Consider the following 23615-nt stretch of genomic DNA (forward strand, 5'->3'; position numbering starts at 1 on the left):
CCACAATTTGCATAATAAAATAAGGCTGCCTACATTTTGAAAAGTGGACTATGGCTACCCTGTCTGATTTGGACTGAGAAAGAATTCTGCTCCTTCCCCTTCCTTCCCAAGTATGCTTGAATAATTCCTCATAGTCTTTACTTATACTTTCAAGTTTTTATAGGGAACTGCATTGTTTCCTATTTTAAAAAAGACATTGTAGGAAAGAATCAACATGTCCTCAATATCTGCCAGGCTTTTGAGTCTATAGTGAATAAACTAGGAAAATTCATATTGTTGTTCTTGAGATTTTAGGCATATTTTATTTGACAAGAAGGTTTCAATTACAGATAAAAAGCTTGTGGATTTGTGGATTTGGGCTCTAGTCCTAAACACATCTACCTTGGAGCAAGCCCAAAGGACCTTAATGGAGCTTACCTCTGAGTAAACAAGCATACTTTTGTGCTCTTCTAATAATGTGATGGGAGCAGTTGTGATTTTGCACTCATGAGCGGAAAACCTATTTTTATCTTTTAGAGATTCTCTGTAGTGAATACTTGGTACCGGAAAGAATCTTTTTGTTTTTTTTGAAAGCACTGAATATATGTTCTTTGGAGCTATGGATGTTCTCCAAGTAATTAGTTACACGTATTTTGGGTTGTGCCCCAGGCTAAGCAAGTTCTGGGATGAGGTAATAGACTGAATGTGGTTTTGGAGACCAAAAGCAGCAGCAATACCCCAAATATCTCCTCAGTAAGAACATTTGGATCTTTACGAATGTGAAATCCAAAGAGACTGCAGAGGGGAAAAGAAAATCCAGGCACCATCGTTCTTATGGAACTGTCTCAACAAAGAAGGAATGGCATAAAAAAGGGAAAGCAGAACAAAACAGTTTGCTCCTTCTCATGAAGAGCTGGGAAGAGACAAGGGGAGATTTGCTGTAGGCTTGATTTACTCCAGCACTTTTATGCAAAGCACATTGCTGTCAAAGTCGAGTGCTTTCCCAAGGCCTCATAGGGGAAGAAGACAAATGGCTATCAAGGCCAGGCTGCCCTAGTTTCTCCTGCAGCATCTGCTGCAGACTGGGGTGAGGGCAAAGTTGAAGTTGGTTCCTACTAAACAATTCTTCATTTGCACAAAAATGCAGTATCATAAGGGATGTGGGTTAGTGGCAATGTCAAAAGTACCAAGGTCCTGCTGCACCTCTGGAGATGTAACACTGTGTACCTCAGGACGGCTTCTTTGGCTGTAATCCTGCACTCACCCTTTCAGGAATAAGTTCCCACTGAATTCAGTGGGGCTTACTTATAAATCAATACATATAGAATAAAGCTGCCAGGTGTGATACTAAGCTACTGGACTTAGATTGAGTCCTGCTTTGTTCCTTCTACTCCTTGTGTCTGAGCTGTGCTGTACATTCACAAAAGGGTAACCAACGTAAGAGGAAGACTGACCTTCATAGCAGCTATCCCTTACGGGAGGCTGGTGAATGTGAGAGAGCTTTCAAGGAAAACTGATGTCTCAAATGAGACAAAGCTCAGCTGAGACCTCAAATTCCTAAGCACATCTTAATAATGGCCAAAGCCTTACATCTGAGGGAAAAATTAAATAGCTTACGATGGTACACCAGATTCTGCCCAATGCTTTGTTCAACAAGGCCACTGCAAGCAACCTGGGCTGATGAATGTGCTTGTTCAGTTTATACTTATTCAAGCTTATTCAAGGCTAGCTGTAGGCATTTTGTTGCCCAGAATAAAGATTGTCTGGGTTGGCAGGTGAAACATCGATGTTTGCAACTGTATCAGGCTAATTCTACAAGCCCAGAACAGATTTCTGCGTAACGCCTCAACCTGGAAACAGCTCTGTCCTCCGCAGGAAGGACGTGTTGGACAGTTCTGGAGGAACATATACAGGGTTACCAGCCTTCACCATTCCCAGTGTCTACTGCTTGAGGCAAGTTCCTCATTTTGTCTAATGGTAGACCCAAGCCAACTGGGATTCTTCCATTATAACTTTCATATTAGGGCCTGCTAAAATGTTCTGCTAGTATCCACTCTAAAATTCCAGGAATATATCTATATCGCACAGTGATGGCAGATTAAGACCTCTTTAATAGTTGTGGCTGCACCCTATAGAATTCTGAAGTTTGCAATTTTATAGGTACTTAGAATTATCTGGTGAAAACCTGAAATACTTCACCAAACTACAAATTCCAAGATTCTGCAGGATAAAACTATCCAGATTAAAACGAGGTCAAACTACTATAACCAAATAGTGTAGACACATTCTAACTCCAATATCTGTTGACTAAAATTGTCGCTATACTTTATACTAAAGTGTACTTGGAAATACTCAAGCAATCACTGGATCTTCTTGGAGCCAGGATTGTTAGCCATGTATTGATGTCTCTCCAAAAATGGGGATATGAGATTCCAACAGTTCTTCCAACCTCAAATTTTCAGCTGTGTTGTACCCCATCATCCCCAGCTAAGAACTGCAGTATGGGATTTATGGTCCACCTAGAGATGTATAATTTCTGAAAAATTCCATTTTTTTCTGGGAAAAATTGTTTTCTCCCGGGTTTTTTGGAAATTTTCACATAAAGTCTCAGGAATCTTTCATGGAGGTCTTCATGTCATATAGTTTGAGTACCATGTCATAAACATATTGTTTATCATTTTAAAAGAACATATTTCACACTCATTTTTTTCCATTTTTCCAGGAAAAAATGGCTCTGGGATAAAAATAGAAACAAACAGGTTTTCCCCCAATTTTTCTGGTTTTCTTCAAGGTCTTCCCATCTCTAGATCTACTTAGGAAAAAGCAGAACATAAGGGGTGGTAATTTGAAGCACCAATGAGAGCATTTTTTTTTAAAAGGCCCTAATGACATTTGTTCCATTAGAGGTCAAAACTGAAGGAACCATACAAATTCCACTGGGATTTTTCTTTTCAGATCTACTTCATTGTAGCGGAATGCCAAAAGGTGACATCATTCCTGCCTGTCCATCACAGAAGCTCAAGAGGGAGGAGCTAAGGATAGGGCAGGAGGGGCGAAGCCAGGGGAACAGTTAGAGAGTTCGACAGAAAGTTAGACAGTTAGAGAGAGACAGTTGGAGATGTGGGATGAGAGTTAGGATTTTATCAGGAAGAAGAAGAGAGTTAGGGATTTGAGCTGAGAGTGCTAGGAGCGGGAATTGAGATAAACGATATTGAACAAACAGGAATGAATTCACACGTACTATAAGAGAAATATTGATTAAAAGTGCATAGTAGTTTGAAATAAAGGTGATTGCATAAATAATCCAATACATGTTAAGACCTGATACAGTTCTTACTTGATTTACCTCTATGATTTACTTATCAATAAAAGAATCTTTGTTAATTCAGTCTCTGTCCTATGTTCAATAACCCTTAGTGTTGGCAGCACACAAGTAGAACATAATTGGTATTAGGAAAATACCTGGTGGCAGCGTAAAAGGAAAGGGTGTGATCTCTTGTGATGGCCAAAATAAACAGAGGCAACAAGGTAGATTGCCACATTCATCAACAGTAACATTAATTCAATGAATTAAACAAAGCACATTACCATAGTCTCTCGAGACTGAAGGATGCCTACAGTAAATTGTTTGTTTTTGTAGATTCTGTCATTTAATACGTATTAACAAATTAATTTTCAAATGTTCACTGCTGTCGAATCCAAAACCCAAGATCTATATATTTAAGTTCCACATACAGTACTTAAATGTGTTTTAGTAGTCTCTACCTTTTCCCAGGAAATGTTGGAAAATGGGAATGGGAAAGGCAAAAACTCAAACTAAGAATCCTTAATACCCTTAAAAACATACCATTTTCAAGGTTCTTTAGAGGAAGCCATAGTATACGCAGGAAACCGAATGATAGAAGATTTTACTATGGATATCTTTTTTTCTAATTTCTGATTGTGCAGGGTGTTGGGAGAATATTACTTTAGCATTTTAAAATCTGTGTGAAAATTTTTAACTGGATAATATTACTCTATGCAGAAGAATCACAACATATTCACATTCAACTAGGAATTGATGTCCACCCTATTTTTTCATTTTAGCAGATTTCTGAATGAAATCAACAACCTAAAATATCAAAGAAAAACCCCAGACTCACAACTGCTACAATCATATCAAATTTGAACCGCTCTTGTACCAAAATGTCCCAAAATATTATTCATGTTTAACAAACGAAGTGCAAATTGCAGAGATGGGAAGGAAAAATTTCAATATTCACATCTTCTCAAATAATTTGTATGAAGAAATATATAAATATTTTTCCCACAAGGCTTGAGAGAAAATAACCATGCACAAACTGTCATCATCACCTGTACCTATTGCCCTGTATCACTCATACATCGTTACAATTATTCCAAATAACATTGTTGTTCAACAGAGTTTTCCAGTTATGGCTTGACCTAGAAATCCTTGTTTACTGCACCTTGACCACATACATCTGCTTATTTCCAATATCTAAGGATGTGTGTGAAGCATACCTGTGACAACAATCATCCTTGCTACCATTTTTGATATTTTTATGTATTAAAGACTAATGCTATAATCAGTTTGTTAGCCTTTAAGATGCAAAGATTCTTAGAACAGAACTGAACACTTAAGCTCTGGTCCACAATAGTGTATGTCATAATGAATTTGTTAGTCTTTACGATGCCAAAGACCAAGCCAGTCCTACCATGAGACACAGTAACACAACTGCCTCAAGTAACATATTGCTAGATGTGGTGGATTTATCACTCACCTCCTCATGACTATAGTCACAGAATCATCGTAGGGTTGGAAGGAACCTTGGCGGTCCTCTAGTCCAACCCCCTGCCCAAGGCAGGAGACCTCATACCATCCCAGACCTCATACCATCCTGGATAAATGGCTGTCCAATCTTTTCTTGAAAACCTCCAGCAATGGGGCAGCCACAACATTGGGAGGCAGGCTGATCCAGTGCTTAATGATTCTCACCATCAGGAAATTCCTCCTTATTTCCAGATTGGGTCTCCCTCTAATGAGTTTCTACCCATTGGTTCTTGTCCTATCCTCAGGCACAATGGAGAATAAATTGATGCCCCCTTCCCTGTGGCAACCCTTCAGATATTGGAAGACTGCTATCATGTCTCCCCTCAGTCTTCTCTTCTCTTCACTAAGCTAAACATACCTAGTTCTTTTACTCGTTCTTCATAGGATTTAGCCTCCAGTCCCCTTATCATCTTCTCTGCATTCCTTCCAGGGCCTCAGTGTCTTTTTTTGTATTGTGGTGACCAGAACTGGACACAGCACTCCAAGTGTGGCCTGACCAGCGTGGTATAGAGTGGTACTATCACTACCCGTGATAATGATGCTATCCCTCTGTTGATGCAGCCTAGGACTGTGTTGGCTTTCCTGGCAGCTGCAGCACACTGCTGACTCATCCTTAGGTGGTTGTCCACCAGGACACCTAAAATCCCTCTCACAAGTACTACTGTGCATCTGGTTTCTCCTGCCTACAGTAAGTACAGGACCTTACTTTTCCCACCACTGAACTGCATCTTATTGGATAGAGCCCAATGTTCAAATCAGTCTAGATCCTTTTGAACGTTGAGTCTATCTTTGAAATTATTAGCAATTCCCCTCAGCTTTGTGTCATCAGCAAATTTGATGAGTACTCCTTCAATCCCCTCATCCAGGTCATTTATGAAGATGTTGAAGAGCGCTGGGCCCAAGACAGAACCTTGAGGGACCCCCTGCACACTTCCCTCCACGTAAATGTGGTTCCATTGAGAACCACACGTTGAGTGCGGTTCGTCAGCCAGCTGCAAATCCATCTGGTAGTTGCACTGTCTGTCCCACTTTGTTCTATCTTACGCAGAAGTAGGTTGTGATCTACCTTATAAAATGCCTTCCTGAAGTCTAAGTATACTATATCCACAGTGTTTCCTTTGCCCATTAATTTGGTCAGTTTATCAAAGAAGACAATAAGATTTGTTTGGCATGACCTGTTCTTAACAAACCCATGCTGGCTTCTAGTAATCACCTTGTTGTTTTCTAGGTGCTTTCAAATCTGCTGCTTGATTATTTTTTCCAGGATTTTCTTAGGTCTTGATGTCAAACTGTTTGGTCTGTAGTTTTCTGGATCCACTTTTCCCCCTTTTTGAAGATTGGGACCACATCAGCTCTTTTCCGGTCCTCTGGCAATTTGCCCGTGCTCCAAGACCTCCCAAATATTTCATTTAGTGAATGCAGCTGCCTGGAGTGAAGAAGTTCCTTAATACCAGTTTTTGAAGACATTTCAGTTCCATATAGACAGATAGTTGGCAAAGGTCCATCTCCACTTTTTCTGATGGAGTAATTGCTGTGATGGGAGGTATTGCTATGAGTGCTACCGTTTCTTTCACTGCCTGTTCTTTTGGCTGGCCTCTTTCATGCACCAGCCCCTTTTTGTAGCAACCTTCCATTCCATGTCTCTGGTGACAGGGTGTGCGTGCTGGTGATGGCTTGGGAATGCCACCATGAGGTAGCCATTTTGCCATTCTCCTTTAATATGTGACATTTAATGTACCTCCCACTAAAAATACTGAGAACTCATGATAACAATGGTGTACAGAAGTTTTACCTTTTAAAATGACTAGCTAGGACAGGCCTAGTCTTGAATTTCATGCACTCATCCTAACTATGCTTCTTTGTCAAGTCCATGAACAACCTCAGTTCTTCAGAAGAGAAGGATTTGAATTTTAGAGCAAATTTCTTATAGAAGATATGGAGCAGCAGTCTCTGTATGGACCCTGAACACCTGAAGTTGATGGCATAAAGCAGCAGGAACCGATATGAATGAAAACAAATGTGTGAGCTGATCACAAACACCATATCATAGCCTGGTGTGGAGAAGGAAGGGCTATGTTCTTACTTGCAGCAAATATTAGAAACAAATAGTCAAGCTGCCAGTTATGGTACGCTTTCAGCATTGCTATGCATAGCACAGCATTGAAACAACCATCTTAACTTTGGAGCCCCAGCAGAAGACAGGAAATCATTTGTAGATGTCCCTGGTTGTAAACACACACAATTGATGTGGTCTTCACTTCTCTTTATTTTTCTCTGTTGGTTCTGCTTTAAAGTTTCTGTATAAAGAAGGGTCTCCAGTTTGCATTACCTGCTAACATTGTATGTTTTTATTTTTCCAGTTCAAAATGTTATGACTATGCTGACATTCATTTAAAGCAAAATTATTAATATTGGAGGTGGCATAGCATTTATCAGATGGATGCATAACTGAGTCCTAGTCTAATAATCCAACTTCCTTCTTCCTCTCACTCAGTTCAAGGAACTATATTGAAAGGACAGTGCAGGCATGTGTTAAAAATTTGTCAGGATGTATATGTGTGCCCAAGAGCATTATAAGAACAAGTGTTTTCATGAAACAGTAAAACTGAAAGGTTTTGTTGTAAAGCTGGTGCCAACTGTTCTGTACAATATTTTGCAAACTGCAGTCATACCAATATAAGTCATATGGGATATATAACACAACTTTCCAGTTGAAGACTTTGTTTTTATTTATGGTAAACTCCAGAGCTCTCAGTTAATTGTTTCTGTTTTAATTTGGAAAAGGACAACGAACATTCCTGTTCAGACTTCATAGTTGCCAAAATGAAATGGTTTCCAGTGTATCCCCCAGTGTGGATACCACAGCCTCCTAACAGCAGAGGCAACAGCATTCTATTGCAGCTACTCTGTTATTATCTATTGTGTAGGAAAGTGGAAAGATAGAAAACTAAGAACCATCCTAAATTGGTCTTTGTTCAGTTTCATTAAGGACACCTAGGCTAAATGAACTAATAGCATCTGCCCCATTTTGCTTAAGTGTAAATAAGGAAACCAACACAGTACTCTTGCCATTTGGGGGCAGGGGTGGGTCTGCTTTAATTTGTGGTTTCATCCCAAGAGAATGTAGCTCTGTCATGTTAACCAAGACCAACTAAGGGACCTAGAGAATACATGGCCTGACTGTCAGTTTCTTGTTGCTCTGCAGATCTGATTTCTAGTTATAACCCCTCTTCCCACCCATCCCCCACAAGCTCAATAAGCTAACATTTCTGGCAGTTTATACTTTCAGCTGTCTCCAGCAGTCCTCTTTGGGTCTCATGGCTATTGTTTCTGTTCCCAAAGTTCACATCTTCTGAGCATGTACATAAATATTTGAAGCGAAATGCTCAGCTCATAGTGCTGGCAAATCTTGAGTTTCAGATTTCACCACCTCTGTGCTCTCTGAGTGAGAATCATACTCCCCTTAAGTGTCCAGAAAAAAACTTGTTGAAAACAAGAAGGGTCCTTTGAGAACTGCTCCCGTCAATGTTTTTCAACAAATCCATGAAAGTGTTACTTCGTTCTTCCACTTTCTTCATTCTTACCCTTGAATATATCTAAAACATAAAGGAAAATGAATATATTATAAGAAACGAAAAGATGAAGATCCAGTTTTAAAAAACCCTACTACCTACTTCTTAACTCTAGGTGTTTTAGGTGAGGTAGCATTGGCTCAATAACAAGAGAAGGTTTCTTTGATATGCCAAAGGATATGCCATATATCATTGCTTCATGTCCATCTCTCTAACTGGAAGTCATGACCCCAAATGGGAGGGACATATTGAAAGGAAGGAATACTAAATTTGATAATAGTAAAGATCTTAATTTTATGTGTACACCTGTGATTCGATGCATTTCATCTATGGAGACTGTACTGTTCCAACCTGCTCAAACAAAGAATATTACCAACAGCATTGTAAATATAATGATTATGTAGAAGTTGTTGTTGTTTAGTTGTTACGTCATGTCCAACTCTTCGTGACCCCATGAGCATGCCAGGCTCTCCTGTCTTCCACTGCCTACTGGAGCTGGGTCAAATTCAGGTTGGTAAGCTTTGATGACACTGTCCAACCATCTCATCCTCTGTTGTCCCCTTCTCTTAGCTTCACACTTTCCCAACAACAGGGTCTTTTACAGGGAGTCTTCTCTTCTCATGAGGTGAGCAAAGTATTGGAGCCTCAGCTTCAGGATCTGTCCTTCCAGTGAGCACTCAGGGTTGATTTCCTACAAAATGGATAATTTGTTCTCCTTGCAGTCCAGGGGACTCTCAAGATTATGTACAATAGATCAGCTTTAACATGTCCCTTTAATGATTAACCTGCCATTTGATGATGAATTATTAGAGTATTGACTATTTGATGCCTAATGGTTTAAACTGCTGGAATTTAGGTCACATCTCACCTGCCTGAGTATGGCTGACAGAAGTCATGTGTGCAGTGTAGACATGAGTTGAAGCAAAAAATAAGTTTGATTATATAACGGGTACTGGAAAATATTGATATTGCTAAAATATTTGTAGGGGACTTGCTCTAATATTGCCCAGGGGCTAGTATGCACAGCTACTTCCTTCTAATTTGTTCTGACTTTATATTTGTAAATGAGCAGTTAGCAACAACAACAGCAACAGCAACAACAGCATTGTTTATTTCCAGCACCCTTTCATTGCTGGATTGGCTTGCAATGTGCTACTCTTTGAGGCAGCATGAAAGCAAACATTATGATAAACCTTGGTCTTCTTCATTTGGGTCTTTTGTTAAAATATGAGAACATGTTTGAGTGCATGAGACTGCAGTGATGTTATCATGCAGCAGAGCAAACCAGCATTCTACAAGGCAATTCTAAAAATATGGGCAGCTGAAACAAACAAACAAACAAAAAAATAACATTGAAACTGGACTTCAAATCAGCATCAAATTTGGCCCAGATGTAGCAATCTGCTCTTGCTGTGTGCTGAGGTTGGAAAAGTTTGGGCAAAGGTTTTTCAAGTTCTGATTTTTAAAAACTGTTTTACCCTCCCCCATGCAGAAACAAGCAACCTTAAACATCTCTGGATTTAGAACAGATCAAATAACTGAAAAAGACTAATCTCCCTTCTCTTGAAAAAGAATAGCTGGCTCCACCTGCATTTTAAAATTATTATTATTTGAAATGAATCCAGGTGTTAGGGGCTGAAATACTGAGCTTCAGAAAAGGTTTTTCAAAAAGGAAAAACAACCACTTTGTTATAAACTCAGCATGCATAAAACCAGCAAGAGGGTTCCAAAGTAGATACATCATCATAGCTCTGTGGGCCTAGAAAGGAGATGTTTGGAGGGAAATTTAAAAAATCACAGAAACAGTCAGAAGACAGATTGTCTTTGAAGAGCTAAAAAAAAGGGTTTGCTTTAAAGAAAGTAATGGAGTGACATTCCTCCAGAAAAAGGACATTTTGCCATATATCTCCAAAGAATTCGTGTACAATTTTGTAAGGCATATTTTTGTATTTCTGCATTTAAAAAACACAGTGTAGTTGTGTTTCTCCTAGACCTGAGTGCTTTCAGTAAACATTCTCTCAGGATTTATGAGACCAATCTCCTGACACAAGTCTTCCCAGGGGAAATCACTTCCAGGTCTGGGGCAATCTGATCTGGAGGAGCCTCGTGGCATGGATTAAATTGTAGGAGTACAGCATATCCTGAGTTTGATCCTGATGCGCTCAGATAGCTGGCTTGAGGTTGACTCAGCCTTTCCTCCTTCTGAGGTTGGTAAACTATACAGCTCACTACTGGAGCAACATGGCAGCCTGCAAAGTTAAATTGTAAACCACCCAGAAAGTGTTTTAAGCACTATGGGGAGGTATATCAGCAGCACTGTGGGACACCCCTCACGTGTCCCCAGGTTGTTTCACTAGCCTGAGGCCCACGACACGTTCTCTCTTTTACGCTGCCACCAGTTGACCTCTGTCAGCACCCTTTAATTAGAAAGATTGAGGTCCCAGCTGAGTATAAAGTTGAACAACACGGGTTTATTGACTACACTTTGCTTAAACAGGTTCTTCACAGACTTTAATGTATTCATTAGATTATTAATAACTGGTTTCACTCTTAACTCTCTTAGCTCTCTATAAATTCCACAATCTTATCTATCTCCTTTAACTGCTAACTCTGCCACACTCTCTAACTACCACAGACTAACTTCTACTTCAGTCTCTCTTCTCTTTTTTTTTAAAATAAATTTTATTGAGTTTTTTAACATACAAAAAACCACAAGATACCAAAGAAAGAAAAAGAAAACCAAAACGAAGAGACGAAAAGAAAAGAGAAAAAAAAAGAAGAAGGAAATCATATAGCAAAGAGAAAAAAAGCAAATCTAAATTAACCCCTCTATCTGAAGTGCCCCCCCCTTGGAGTCAAAGATTCCAGCCTCATTAGTCCTCTATTCTCCCTACATCTGTTTACAGCATATACTAATAAGTTTCTACATGTATCCTAAATTTCACCCTAAACTTCAGTCTTCTTCTGGGCCCAGAGATATATTAGTCCCCAGTTTTGTTTTACATAGTCTCTTGGCTGTTCCCGCAATGCTTCTGATAGAGTGTCCAACTCTGCCATGTCCCATAGTTTCTTTAACAGCTCTTCCATCGTCGGAACCTCTTCTGTTTTCCATTTCTGGGCCCAGAGCAATCTAGCTGCTGTGAGTATATACATAAGACAATGCTTCAATTTATTGTCATTTACACCTGAAATGACATTCAATAATGCCATTTCAGGTTTCAGCTCTAATCTCTGCTGTATAATTTCTTTTGCTAAGTCCCATACCTGTGTCCAATAGATTTTGACCTTTTCACATGTCCACCACATATGGTAGTAAGTTCCAACCTTTTTCCTACATTTCCAACATATGTTACTGTTACCCTCTGACATTTTTACTAATCTTATGGGTGTATAGTGCCATCGGTAGAACATTTTGAGTACATTTTCTCTTAAATTTGCTGGTTTCAAAATCTTATTGCTTTCTTTCCACATCATTGTCCAGTTATCAAGATCTACATTGTACCCAAAATTTTTTGCCCATTTTATCATTGTTTCTTTCACCCTTTCATCTTCTAGTTCATATTCTAATAAATAGGTATACATTTTCTTAATTATTGCTTCATCCGTATATAACCACAGTCTGTCTACCTGAACTTTGCCCTTAAAAAAACCCACAGCCCTGTCTTTTTTATATCTTGATTCTAATTTTGCCATTGACCACCAGTCCACCGCTATACCCATTTTTTCGAGCTCTTGTTTGTCCCTTATCTCCAACTCATTTGTTAACAGATTTTCATATGTGGTTAACCTTCCTTTCTGGTTCAAGGTTTTAAATGAAAATGCTTCTATTGGTGCTACCCATATTGGGATTTTTTCATAAGTTTGTGCTTGAAATTTCTGCCATATCATCCCTAAAGCTTTCCTAATAATATGCTCTTCAAACTGAGAGAGTCTCTCTTCTCTGACTCTAACTGACTGGACTCCCTAAACTTTTCTTCTCTGACTCACTCACCCCTTCCTTCTGGTCTCTCTGGCTCTGCCTCCCAACAGCTCCCATTGGTGCATGTAAATAATCTTCTATATGAGACAAAGCAGGGTGATCACTTCAAGCACACTTTGCTTTTTTTTAAAAAAATTGACCCTGTCCATCAGGACCCAGGAGGAGAACTTTAATAAACTTCTTCCTGGCCAAACAGGAGTGTGTCATACTCTATAAAACAGCCCTAACTATTGCTTTGTGTTTGAGTAAGAAGTACTTAACCAATGAAAAAAAAAGACTCATATTCTGGGATTTTCCCTTGATTGGTGTCACTTTTTGAACGGTAATGAGCACAAGAGGGTGGCTTAGACCATCTTGACTGCAATCATTATTGTTATCAACATTCAACCATAAATGTAAAGCTTAGCATCCATTTTCCTGCTAGCAATGTGGGCATGATACTGTACATCAATACTGAACCATTTCTTTTTTATTATTATTATTAAGTGTCAACAATAAAGATAAAAGAAAGGTATGATTATAACAGTATCAAACAAAAATTCTGTATCTTGTCATACAATTATATAGCTTTAGACTTTCATCTTTCAATTTCTGATATGTAAGGCAGATGTTCAATTTAACTTATAATGTTGACTTAGGAATTTATAAAATTCTGACCATCTTTCTTCATAGTCCTCATAATGTCCATTTGCTTTCAGTAGTCTTGAGATCTTATCCATTTCTGCACAGTTCAACGCCTTCATTATTAGTTGGTTTTCATCAAGAATCTTGTTTGTCTTCCATAATTGTGCATATATCATTCTAGCCACCGTAATGATATGAATCATTACAAATTTCTTATGTTTCTCCATATTTTGTTGGATCATAGACAGTAGAAATGTTTCTGGTTTCAGCTCAAGATTAACTAATGTTGTTTATGATATAAATGCTTGTACTCTACCCCAATAACTTCTTACAGTGGACCCTCGACTTACAGACGGCTCGACTTACAGACTTTTCGAGTTACAGACTTCTCTGGCTGCAAAATTTAGATTCAACTTGCAGCCAGAGAATCGACTTACAGACCAGAAAAAAACCAAAATGGAATAAAAATAGAATAAAAACCACTGGTTATGGGATTAATCGGTTTTCAGTGCATTGTAGGTCAATGGAGATTCGACTTACAGACTTTTCGACTTGCAGCCACCATTCCAATACGGATTAATTCCTTAAGTAGAGGGTCCACTGTACTTTCTTACACGTCCACCACACATGGAAAAAAGATCCCCTTTCTTCATTACATTTCCAAGAAATATTGGTTACTTTATACATTTTAGACAATTTATCAAGAGTTAAGTACCACCTATAAAACATTTTATATAAGTTTTCTTTAAATGTTATTGACTTTGTGATCCTAACATTAATCTTCCATAATTTTCCCCATTCTACCAAACAAATTTCTGAACCAATATTCTGAGCCCATCTCACCATACAATCTTTTATTATCTAAATGTTATTGACTTTGTGATCCTAACATTAATCTTCCATAATTTTCCCCATTCTACCAAACAAATTTCTGAACCAATATTCTGAGCCCATCTCACCATACAATCTTTTATTATCTCTACTTCTGTCTGTCTAGCCAATAAGTAATTATAGATTTTTAATTAATTTTCCATTAAATGAAAAAATATTTTAATATTGAGCCATTTCCTAGTGTTTTTAATAGAAAAGTACAACATCCCACATTCATAAATCAGAGGGGTTTTTTTAAAATTGATTTTGATAAACCAAGGCATAATGTGTCAAACATATGACTTATATAAAAGCTGAAAAGGAATTCCAAGAAATATTACCATGAGATTAAGTGATTTCCAGAATGCTTCAGCTTGTTTGTACTTGCAAGGTAACAGAAATGAGAGAGGAGAACGGAGGGAATTAAGAAATGTCATGCTGCAGAGAACGAGAGTACGGAGACTTCTCTCCAAAGTTTTAATGTATGATGTCTATAAGAATCCTTTCTCCGGCTCTTAACACACATGCTCTAAAGGAAGCGGAACATATAGTACACTTGGAAAAGAAGGGCTGTTATGATTGTTAAGACATGAACCTCCTCTCCCCATCCTCAGCTGACTGGAGGGAGAAGCCTTGTGGATTTCCATGGTTTCCCCTTCTCTCTCCCACTTCTCCTGCTTTACAAGGTTGAGCTGATTAAGGTTTGGTGGAGGGCCATTTTGTGCAATAGCAGACACCAAAATGCTTTTAATGGCCATTTGCTAGGAACTTTCAATACCTCCTCTACCACTTTTTCCTAGCTCCTACTGTAGGGCTAAGAAGGGTGGGAGGGATCATTGTTTGTTGTTACATGTTTGACTGCACTTCCCCACCAGCAGCATCTGCTGAGTAGCCCTATCCATAGCGAGAGGAAGGCAACCAGGATTTTGACCCAGGACATTCCAATTTAGAAGGCATAGATATTTGACACAAATATATTTGACACAAACATTCTAAAAGATTGAGCAATTTTAACATATTATTATTTATACATTGACAGCTTATTTGCTCCTTCAGCAGCACAGAAGCAAATGAAACTTTAAAGGTAAAGGTAAAGGTTCCCCTTGACAATTTGTCCAGTCGTGTTCGACTCTAGGGGACGGTGCTCATCCCGTTTTCAAGCCGTAGAGCCAGCGCTTGTCCGAAGACAGTTTCCATTGAAAAATAGGTACCACCTCGGTGGGAAGGTAAATGAAACTTTAGCAAGACCTAAACACTGCAGCCAGGTTCTTAACTGGAGGGTTTTTTTTAATGGACTGTTGCTTTGTTGCTATTGAATGTGTTTTTAGTGTTGATATTTACCCTTTACAGTGTGGTATTCATTTGATTCTTTTAAAATATTTATATACCTGTTGGTTTTAGCTTTTAATGATGTAAGCTGCCTTGGGTCATTTTTAAGGAGAAAGGTGGGGAAACAAACAAGCAAACAACAAATAAAACGAGCATGGCGCAAAGTAAGCAAGAATAATTAGTTGAGATTGGAAACTGCTGGGTAGAAAGTTAAATGCTAAAAACAGCAAATCACAGATGAATGAACGAACTCAAAGGCTCCAGAGACAAAGAAAGTGAGGGGAGGGGTTTTTTTTAGAAACACAGAAACAAATGAATAGCCTTTTAAAGGTGCTGAATAGAAATCAAAGTAGCTTAAGAAGTTGAAAGAGCAACAGGAGATGGAACAAATAGGTATAAATGAACCAAAAGAGGTGGCCATTGGTATTTGTTGCTGGAAGAATGCGAATTCACTCACCGAAAAGCATATATCTTCAGCCACTCCTTCCCATGCAGCAAACACAAAATGGTACCGGCAGCTGAAATTATTTTGTCAGTTCTAAACAGTGTACAAGTTGAGGATGATCCATCTTATGTATTAAAATCTAATACTCTAGATCTGTAAACCCAAAGGCATAACCAATGAGGTTACTTTGATCTTTATATATTGGTTGAAATCCTGTTGAATGGTTACGCAAAAAAAAAAAATGTAACTTTTGGAGGCAAATTTCTTCAAGGTAAGAAATCTCCATAGACATAGAGTTGTGTGACTTGGCATACAACAGATAATGTCTGTGGAGATTTCTTAACTTGAGGCAATTCTCTTCCAAAAGTTGCACATTTTGCCTAACAGTGAAACAATTTCAGCCCTTATTTTCTTTCCACATGATAAAGGTTGATCTGAGGGCATATTTCATGCTGTTTTGGCTGCTTTACCTTCAAGATAAAAGTGGTAGTGTTAAGCTCATGCTTTCATTTTTTTTAAAAAATGCTTAAAGGCATGAGTAGTTTGACTCTGATATCTGCTTTATTCAGCTATTATGGACTACACATGCTCAGGACTCTTTCAGCCACAAAAGTCTGCAGAATTGTAAAATACCAGCCCCTGTCATTGGCAATCAGCTAAGTGTGAAACATCTGGATTTGCAAGCCATAGTGTAAATAACCTCTTGACCAGAGCTCGGAAAGTTGCTTTAAGAAGTATCATGTCATGCTGAAGCCATCTGGTAGCAAGATCCTGCTACTGCTCAATTATGGACAGTTCCAGCATGTCATTATATGCATTCCTCTGAAAAGTAACTTTCCAAGCTGTGCTCTTGACCTTCAGTTACAGAAAGGGAACAAAGAAACAAAATGATGGACAAAGGTTCAGTTTTCAGGCTTTTTGATGGTAGGTGTTTCTGGGGACTGAAAGAGAGAATATTCTGCTGAAGCCAGAAGTCTGAAAATTCCTTCCCCATTGGCTAAATGCCTAATATTATGGGGCGGGGGTGGGGGAAGAGTGGATATTACATGCAAGGAACCTACATTTGTCATAAGACAAATCCCCAAAGCCATGTTACAGTGATATCCTGAGTGCTGTTATGTTCTGTCAAGTCACTTCTGACTTAAGGAGATCCTAACAGAGTTTCCAAGGATAAAATGTCAAAAGAGTGGTGTAGCATTCACCCTTATTATGTTAAGTAGTCATGCATATTCATGTTGCAGGCTAATGTTGCCAAGAGGTGGAACCGAGAGATATGTAATAAAGAGGCGGAGTCAGTCAGGGAGTCAGTCAGAGAGAGAGAGAGGAGAGTGGAGAGATAGAGTGTGGTATCAGGGAGATCTGAGGTGCGATTAGAGTGAAGAGTGAATAAGAATTGTTATAACAAATAGAAGGTTGAGACTGATGATAAATAAACCTGTAGAAGTTACCTATGGTTAATAATCAAACATCTGTAATCAATAAACAAATTTTATTTAAAAGACAGTGAAGTTTGGACCTTCATCTTCATCCTTCCATAATTAAAGTTGATTTAATGATCAACTGGTGGCAGCGGGTGAAAAGGAGTATTAGTTTGCCTTCGTGTGCTCTGTGTTTGGAGAGTCAGGCAGGGGCACGAGGGGCGAATGCCACAAGTGGGTTTACCACTGCCTCTCCCCAGCAAGTTTCCATGACCAAACAGGAATTTGAACCCTGGTCTCCTACTTCTTAGAAGGGCAGCAGAAGCAAAGTTAAAAAAAAAAAAAACCTGAACTAGGACAGCACTGATGAGCTGCATCACTTATAGAATTTTTTTTAAAATGAAATTTACCTCCTGGAAGTGGGAGGAGACATTTGGATACAAGGTCTGCATACCAGACCTCTACCCAACCCCAACTGACCTTATTTAGACCATACCAGCCCACACCAAATAAGTCTGTGTAGGCGATGTGGTGTAGTACAGTGGTCCTCAACCTTGGGCCTCCAGATGTTCTTGGACTTCAACTCCCAGAAATCCTGGCCAGAAGAGGTGGTGATGTAGGCTTCTGGGAGTTGTAGTCCAAGAACATCTGGAGGCCCAAGGTTGGGGACCACTGGTGTAGTAGATACAAAGTCCAACTGAGACCAGAAAGCCATTTCTACTTCATTGTCCCTCAGCTGAATTTCCCTTGTTAGGTTGTTGCAAGGATAAAATTAGGGAAATCCCCATTGTGTGCTGCCCCAAGATGCTTGAAGGCTATAAACATAGTAAATGTCATGAGCTTTTCTTTTAAATTGCAAACAGATATCCAGGCTGCATACCTGTTTCATATGGGATCTCCCCTTCCCCCTCCCCCAGTTTTTAAAGATGGCAGCCTCCCAATTAGTCATGATAATGTGATCCAAGCTGGAAGGAAGGCAAAAAACAACTCATAAAAATAGGCAACTCCTTTCTGTTATTTATAATACTCTAAATCAGCTCAGGAAAAAATAGAAATGGAAATGATTTCCAAATTAGTGAATGTTCCTGTGAGGACTGCATAGGGTCACTCATATATTTTAGGTGGATGAAAAGTGTGTTGAACTATTAGTTACTAAGTTTAAAAACTATACAGTACTTTGAAAATATTTATTTATGCTGTTGGGGATATTTTTCAACATTCAGTCTCCAAGGTCTTTTCTCCTGAGCTTTTGGAAAGCTGGTTTGGAAAGCATCCGCATTTTAAATGGCCAAATGCTTGTTAAAATATGGACTTTTATCCATGAAACACAGTGTGGATTCAAATCAAAGCTGAACCTTCTCCAAAATATAGTTATGTGGAATTCTAGTAAAGGCAGAAAAATGTGGACTGTCATCAGATAAAAGGCCAAATCCAGATTTTCCACAGCTGGTAAAGATATTTGGACCATGAACTCTAGTTCTTATATTTCCGTTTGGAACACTATGTTGAAATGAAAAGTGCTGTTCTTTAACTGCAGGATCTACCATATTTCTTATTCTGATTATTTATGGTATCATCTAAAATATAAGACAAATAAATATCAAACTGCATACAGTGGTGCCCCGCATAACGGGCGCCCCGTTTAACGACGAATCTGCATAGCGATGGTTTTTTGCAATCATTTTTGCAATCGCATTGCGATGTTTTAAATGGTAAAACATCGCTTTGCGATGATCGGTAAGCTGTTTCGCTTACCAATTATCGCATAGCGATGTTTTTAGAACAGCTGATCAGTGGTTCCAAAATGGCTGCTGGGTAAAAAAATGGCTGCCCGCAGTATTTTCACACCCATTCCTCGCTTACCGGGCAGTGAAAATGGCGGCCGTATGGAGGATTTCCGCATAACGGTGAGTTTTTTGCCCATAGGAACACATTAAATGTGTTTTAATGCATTCCTATGGGCTTTTTTGTTCTGCATAGTAACGAATCCACATAGCGACGATTTTTCCGGAACGGATTATCGTCGCTATGCGGGGCATCACTGTATATATATAAGCTGATTACGGACAACTGCTTTGGTGAAGGAAAACTGGAAACATCACTACGACTCATAATAGCTTTCATGATTTTCATTAGCATGGTTTACTTCAAGGTGATGTGCTGTTTATGTATTTTGTATTAGTGAGGAATCTTTTGTAACATTTTAATGAATTCATTGTCAGCCACTTTAAGGGCCTTTGGGGCCAAAAATGGCCTTAAATGCTCAACATAGAAGGAAATGTTTTAGGCAATAAATAATGCATTGTGAAGTGTTTTTTGTCAACCTTAAAAGGAAAAATATTAATTATTTTTCAGTAATTTACTAAACCACCTCACAACAATAGTACAATAACTGAAACACAGTGATTGAAACATTAATCTCCATGTTGAGGGAGATATGCATTGCTTTTTCCATTGTAAGACATAAGACATGAGAAATTTATTTGTCATTGCACTCACAAGTGGGTGCAACGAAATGAGGTGCTCATTCCCAAGCAGTCCTAAGGAGTTATTGTAAAGCGTGGATTATAAATATGTAAAATTTTTTAAAATGACCAGGGCTTGAAACTTTTTAGAATGTCTCACCAGTTAGTCAAAATTTTTACCAGTCAGCATGACTGAACTATAGCCTTGCAATTTATTGGGATTGGGAATCACTGATTTATACCCTTAGACTTGGGTTGCTTTATTACCTGTGTGCCTGTGGGGTCATGAAGCTCATATTTTGAATGCCTTTCTTTTGATTTCTCCAGCAAAAATAAAACTGAAAGCAAAAGTACCCGGCCTCTTAAGGAGCCACAGTTCCCTCCCACCCCAAGATGTGTTCTCATTCGGTTGAAATTAGGAGAAGGGAATTGCCATATTCTTCAGCATGGAACTACTCTACATTCTCCTGCAGAACTATATCTCTATGTGCCGCTTAAAATCTCTTCTCATGATGGTACCTGTCTGTCATGGGTTTGGAGGGAAAGTTCCATCCTATGGGGAGTGGAAGGCGGGACATCAGGGGGGAGGAGCTGTACTGTATATATATTTGGAGCTTGTGTGGAGAGTTAGGAGTTGGAGTCTGTGTGTCAGACTGAGTACAACTGTGTGTCAGTTAGTACATACCTGATAGGTTCAGGTTTCTTTCTAGGTAGCCAGAACTGATAGGTTCAGGGTCTGTGCGTTACCTTAAAGGGTTCTGGGGGAACCAATCTGTTATATGTGTATGTTTGGGGCTATGCCACGTTACAGTTTCCAATTTACCTGATTCTGTTATTTACCCTGTTTGTTATTTCAATAAACCTTGTTCTTTTATTTATTAAAATCCATTCCTGGTCTGTGTGACTCCTTACAGGGAATGGTTGGTGGCAGCATAAGTACAGGGTGGCATACTCCAGTAGGTCTGGGGTTGTCACATTGATTGGTGTCCAGCGTGTGGGATACGACTAGTCCAGTTGTCCAGTGGTCCAGCAAAGCCTTGGCAAGTGTGCCCAGAGCAAGGGGGGTCTAGTCAGGGACAATCTGAGGGCGCGTAGGTAATCTTCTAGGCTTACCTCACGGGGAGGTAGGCTAGTAGAAGAACGTGCACACTCGGATTGGGGGGACTAGATTAGGGAGCTCTGAGGCAACCTGTTTTGGCGGGAAAGGGCTGAGGCAAAGCTGTGTGAAGTAACAGTGATCTAGCCTGTCTGCTGAGAGGCCTAGCAGAGGGGGTGGATTCTGCCTGGCAACAGTTGCAAGTTGGTGCTGAAGGAACAGCAGCAGTCTATAGAAGGCTGTTTCTGAGGCAAAAGAAAAAAAAAGTCATCTTTTTATTCTGAGGCTTGACTTTTGAAAGCAGCCTGTTCTGGGGGGATTATGCCCTTGACTCGAAGCCAGATGGCAGAAATGGGGGAAGTGAGAGAACCACAGGGAGACCAAGGTTCTGAGGAGGAATTTGGCTCAGTGCAGGATGAGAGCACAGGAGAACTGACCTCAGAACTCAGAAAAATGCTCATAGCCCAACAGCATGAACTGAGGGTGAGGGAAATGGAGGAAAGATTAGAGAGAGAAAGAATGGCGTTTGAAATGGAAAAGGAAGAGAAACAGGAAAGGGAAAGGGAGAAACAGAGACAATTTGAAATAGAGAGAGAGAGAATGGAAAGAGAAGAAAGATTGGAGAGAGAGAGAATGGCGTTTGAGTTAAGAAAATTGGAACTGATGAATCAGAACAATAATAACAATAGAGATTCTGAGGTGGGCCAATTGTCTAAAACTGACTTGAAGAAATTCCCTGTGTACCACAAGGGAGATTGCCCTGAGGTGTTCTTTTCCCTTGTGGAAAGAGCGTTTGTAGACTTCTCAGTAAGGGAAACTGAGAAGATGACCATTATGCGATCGTTGATCAGTGGCAGCCTGGCAGAAGTCTATGCAGAGATGCCAGTGGAACTGCTGAAAGACTTCGCTGAGTTTAAAAAACTGGTGTTTGCCCGACATGGGATAAATGCGGAACAGCTGAGGCAAAGATTCAGGTCACTCACAAAAAAACCAGAGCAGACTTTTACCCAAGTGGGGGCCCAACTGGTGAGGTTGCTAGAGAAATGGCTGTCTCAGGAGGGGACAGAGACCTTCCAGCAGCTCAAAGACCTGATAGCGCTGGAACAATTTTATTCAGTCCTGCATGGGGAACTAAAGTTCCATGTGAGGGAGAGGAAACCTAAATCGGTGGCAGAAGCGGCAGAGATCGCAGATTTTATTTCCCAAATAAGGAAGCCCTTGGGTGCTGAGGGGAGAACTGTGGGTAAGCCCAAAGAAACCTACAGCAGGTACTCTCAGGGACCAGGGAAAAACCAGCAAGGGGGAGGGGCCCATGTTGAAGGGAAGCCCTCAGACATGAAACCACCAAGACCTCAGATTTTGGAGGGAAAACCAAAACCAGATGAGAAAGACTCCAAGTACAGCAGAAAATGTTATTTCTGTCAAGGAAAGGGCCATCTAATCTCAGAGTGTGAGAAATTAAAGCAGCTAAAGGGAAATTTGCCTCATGATTTGAGTGGAACCAAGCCAAAAGCTGTGTTCTGTGTCCAGACATAGCAAAGCTCCTTGCCATTGAGGGAGCCTGTTGCCATGGTTACTCACTCTGGACCAGTTACATCTGCTGATCAGGCTGGGGAAAATGGTCCTCTTGTGGAGGTCAAGCGCTGCTTACTAGTGAGGACAGATTCGCAATTGTTTGAGACAGCAGGGGTGGACGTAGGAATACTTGACCATCAGTATAGGGGGCTAAGGGATACTTGTTCTCAGGTGACCCTGTGCCATCCAGACATTATTCCTAGGAAGTATATAATCCCAAATGAGAGCTTGAAGGTGGCAGGGATTGAGGGGCAGGTGATCTCACTGCCAGTAGCTGAGGTACCTGTGAGCTTTCAAGGCTGGAGGGGAGTTTGGCGGCTAGCGATTTCATCGACTCTGCCAGCAGCCGTGCTCGTGGGAAATGACCTGGCTGAACATGTGAAACGGGTGCTAGTGATTACACGCTCACAAGCTACCACGGGGACAGTTCAGGGGGGTACTGAAGAGCCCGAGGTTGAAACAGATGAGGGTAGCCCCGAAACCGTGGCAGAAACCTTAGCCACGGACAGCAAATTTGGCCAAGAGCAAAAGGCAGACGCCACTCTCCGAAAGTGTTTTGAAAAGGTGACAGACACCCAGCTAACACCTGAAACCCCAGCGAGATTTCGCGAGAAAAAGGGAATTTTATATAGAGAGACCCTGAGGAATATCTCAAAAGGGGGAGAGGGGATCAGAAGTCAGCTAGTGGTACCTGAAAAGTATCGCCCCATGATCTTACAAAGGGGGCACTCTGACATGTTTGCTGCGCACTTAGGGGTGAACAAAACACAGCAGAGAATCACACAAAATTTTTACTGGCCTGAAATAGGGAAGCAGATCAAGGAGTTCTGTAAACAATGTGATGTGTGCCAGAGGCAGGGGAATAACCGTGACAGGACCAAAGCGAAGTTGTGCCCTTTGCCTGTGATTGACACCCCGTTCAAATGTATAGGAGTGGATATTGTGGGACCTTTGCCCAAGGCCACAAAGAGGGGGAACCGGTTCATTCTCACCATTGTGGACCATGCCACGAGGTACCCCGAAGCCATACCCTTGACTAACATCGAAACTAACACAGTGGCAGATGCCTTGGTGGGGTATATGTCCAGGATGGGATTTGCCTCAGAAATAATCACAGATTTGGGCACATCGTTTACATCAAAGCTCATGAAACGGTTATGGCAAATCTGTGGAATTAAACACAAGGAAACCACTGCCTATCACCCTGAAAGTAATGGGTTAACGGAGAAGTTCAATGGGACTCTGATGCGCATGATTAGGGCTTACTTGGCAGAGAATCCAAACAATTGGGACCAGAAGCTGCAATCCCTTTTGTTTGCTTATCGATCAGTGCCCCAAGCCAGTACCGGGTTCAGTCCATTTGAACTTTTGTTTGGGAGAAAAGTAAGGGGTCCACTTGATTTAATCAAACAAAATTGGGAGCAGATCACCC

At 40.2% G+C, this 23615-nt stretch overlaps 1 protein-coding gene across 1 annotated transcript in view; it reads right to left on the reverse strand.

Moving 5' to 3' along the window:
• Positions 1-7514: 7514 nt before the first annotated feature.
• SMIM20 (small integral membrane protein 20) overlaps positions 7515-23615 on the reverse strand; it is a 40054-nt gene continuing 23953 nt past the window's right edge. Inside the window, exon 3 of the mRNA XM_073001112.2 lies at positions 7515-8406. Coding sequence (XP_072857213.2) covers positions 8363-8406 — 44 coding nt within the window. The 3' untranslated portion in view covers positions 7515-8362. The remainder of the gene's footprint in view (positions 8407-23615) is intronic.

This window comes from Pogona vitticeps, chromosome 5 (genome assembly GCF_051106095.1).
Source record: "Pogona vitticeps strain Pit_001003342236 chromosome 5, PviZW2.1, whole genome shotgun sequence".
Lineage (NCBI taxonomy): Eukaryota > Metazoa > Chordata > Lepidosauria > Squamata > Agamidae > Pogona > Pogona vitticeps.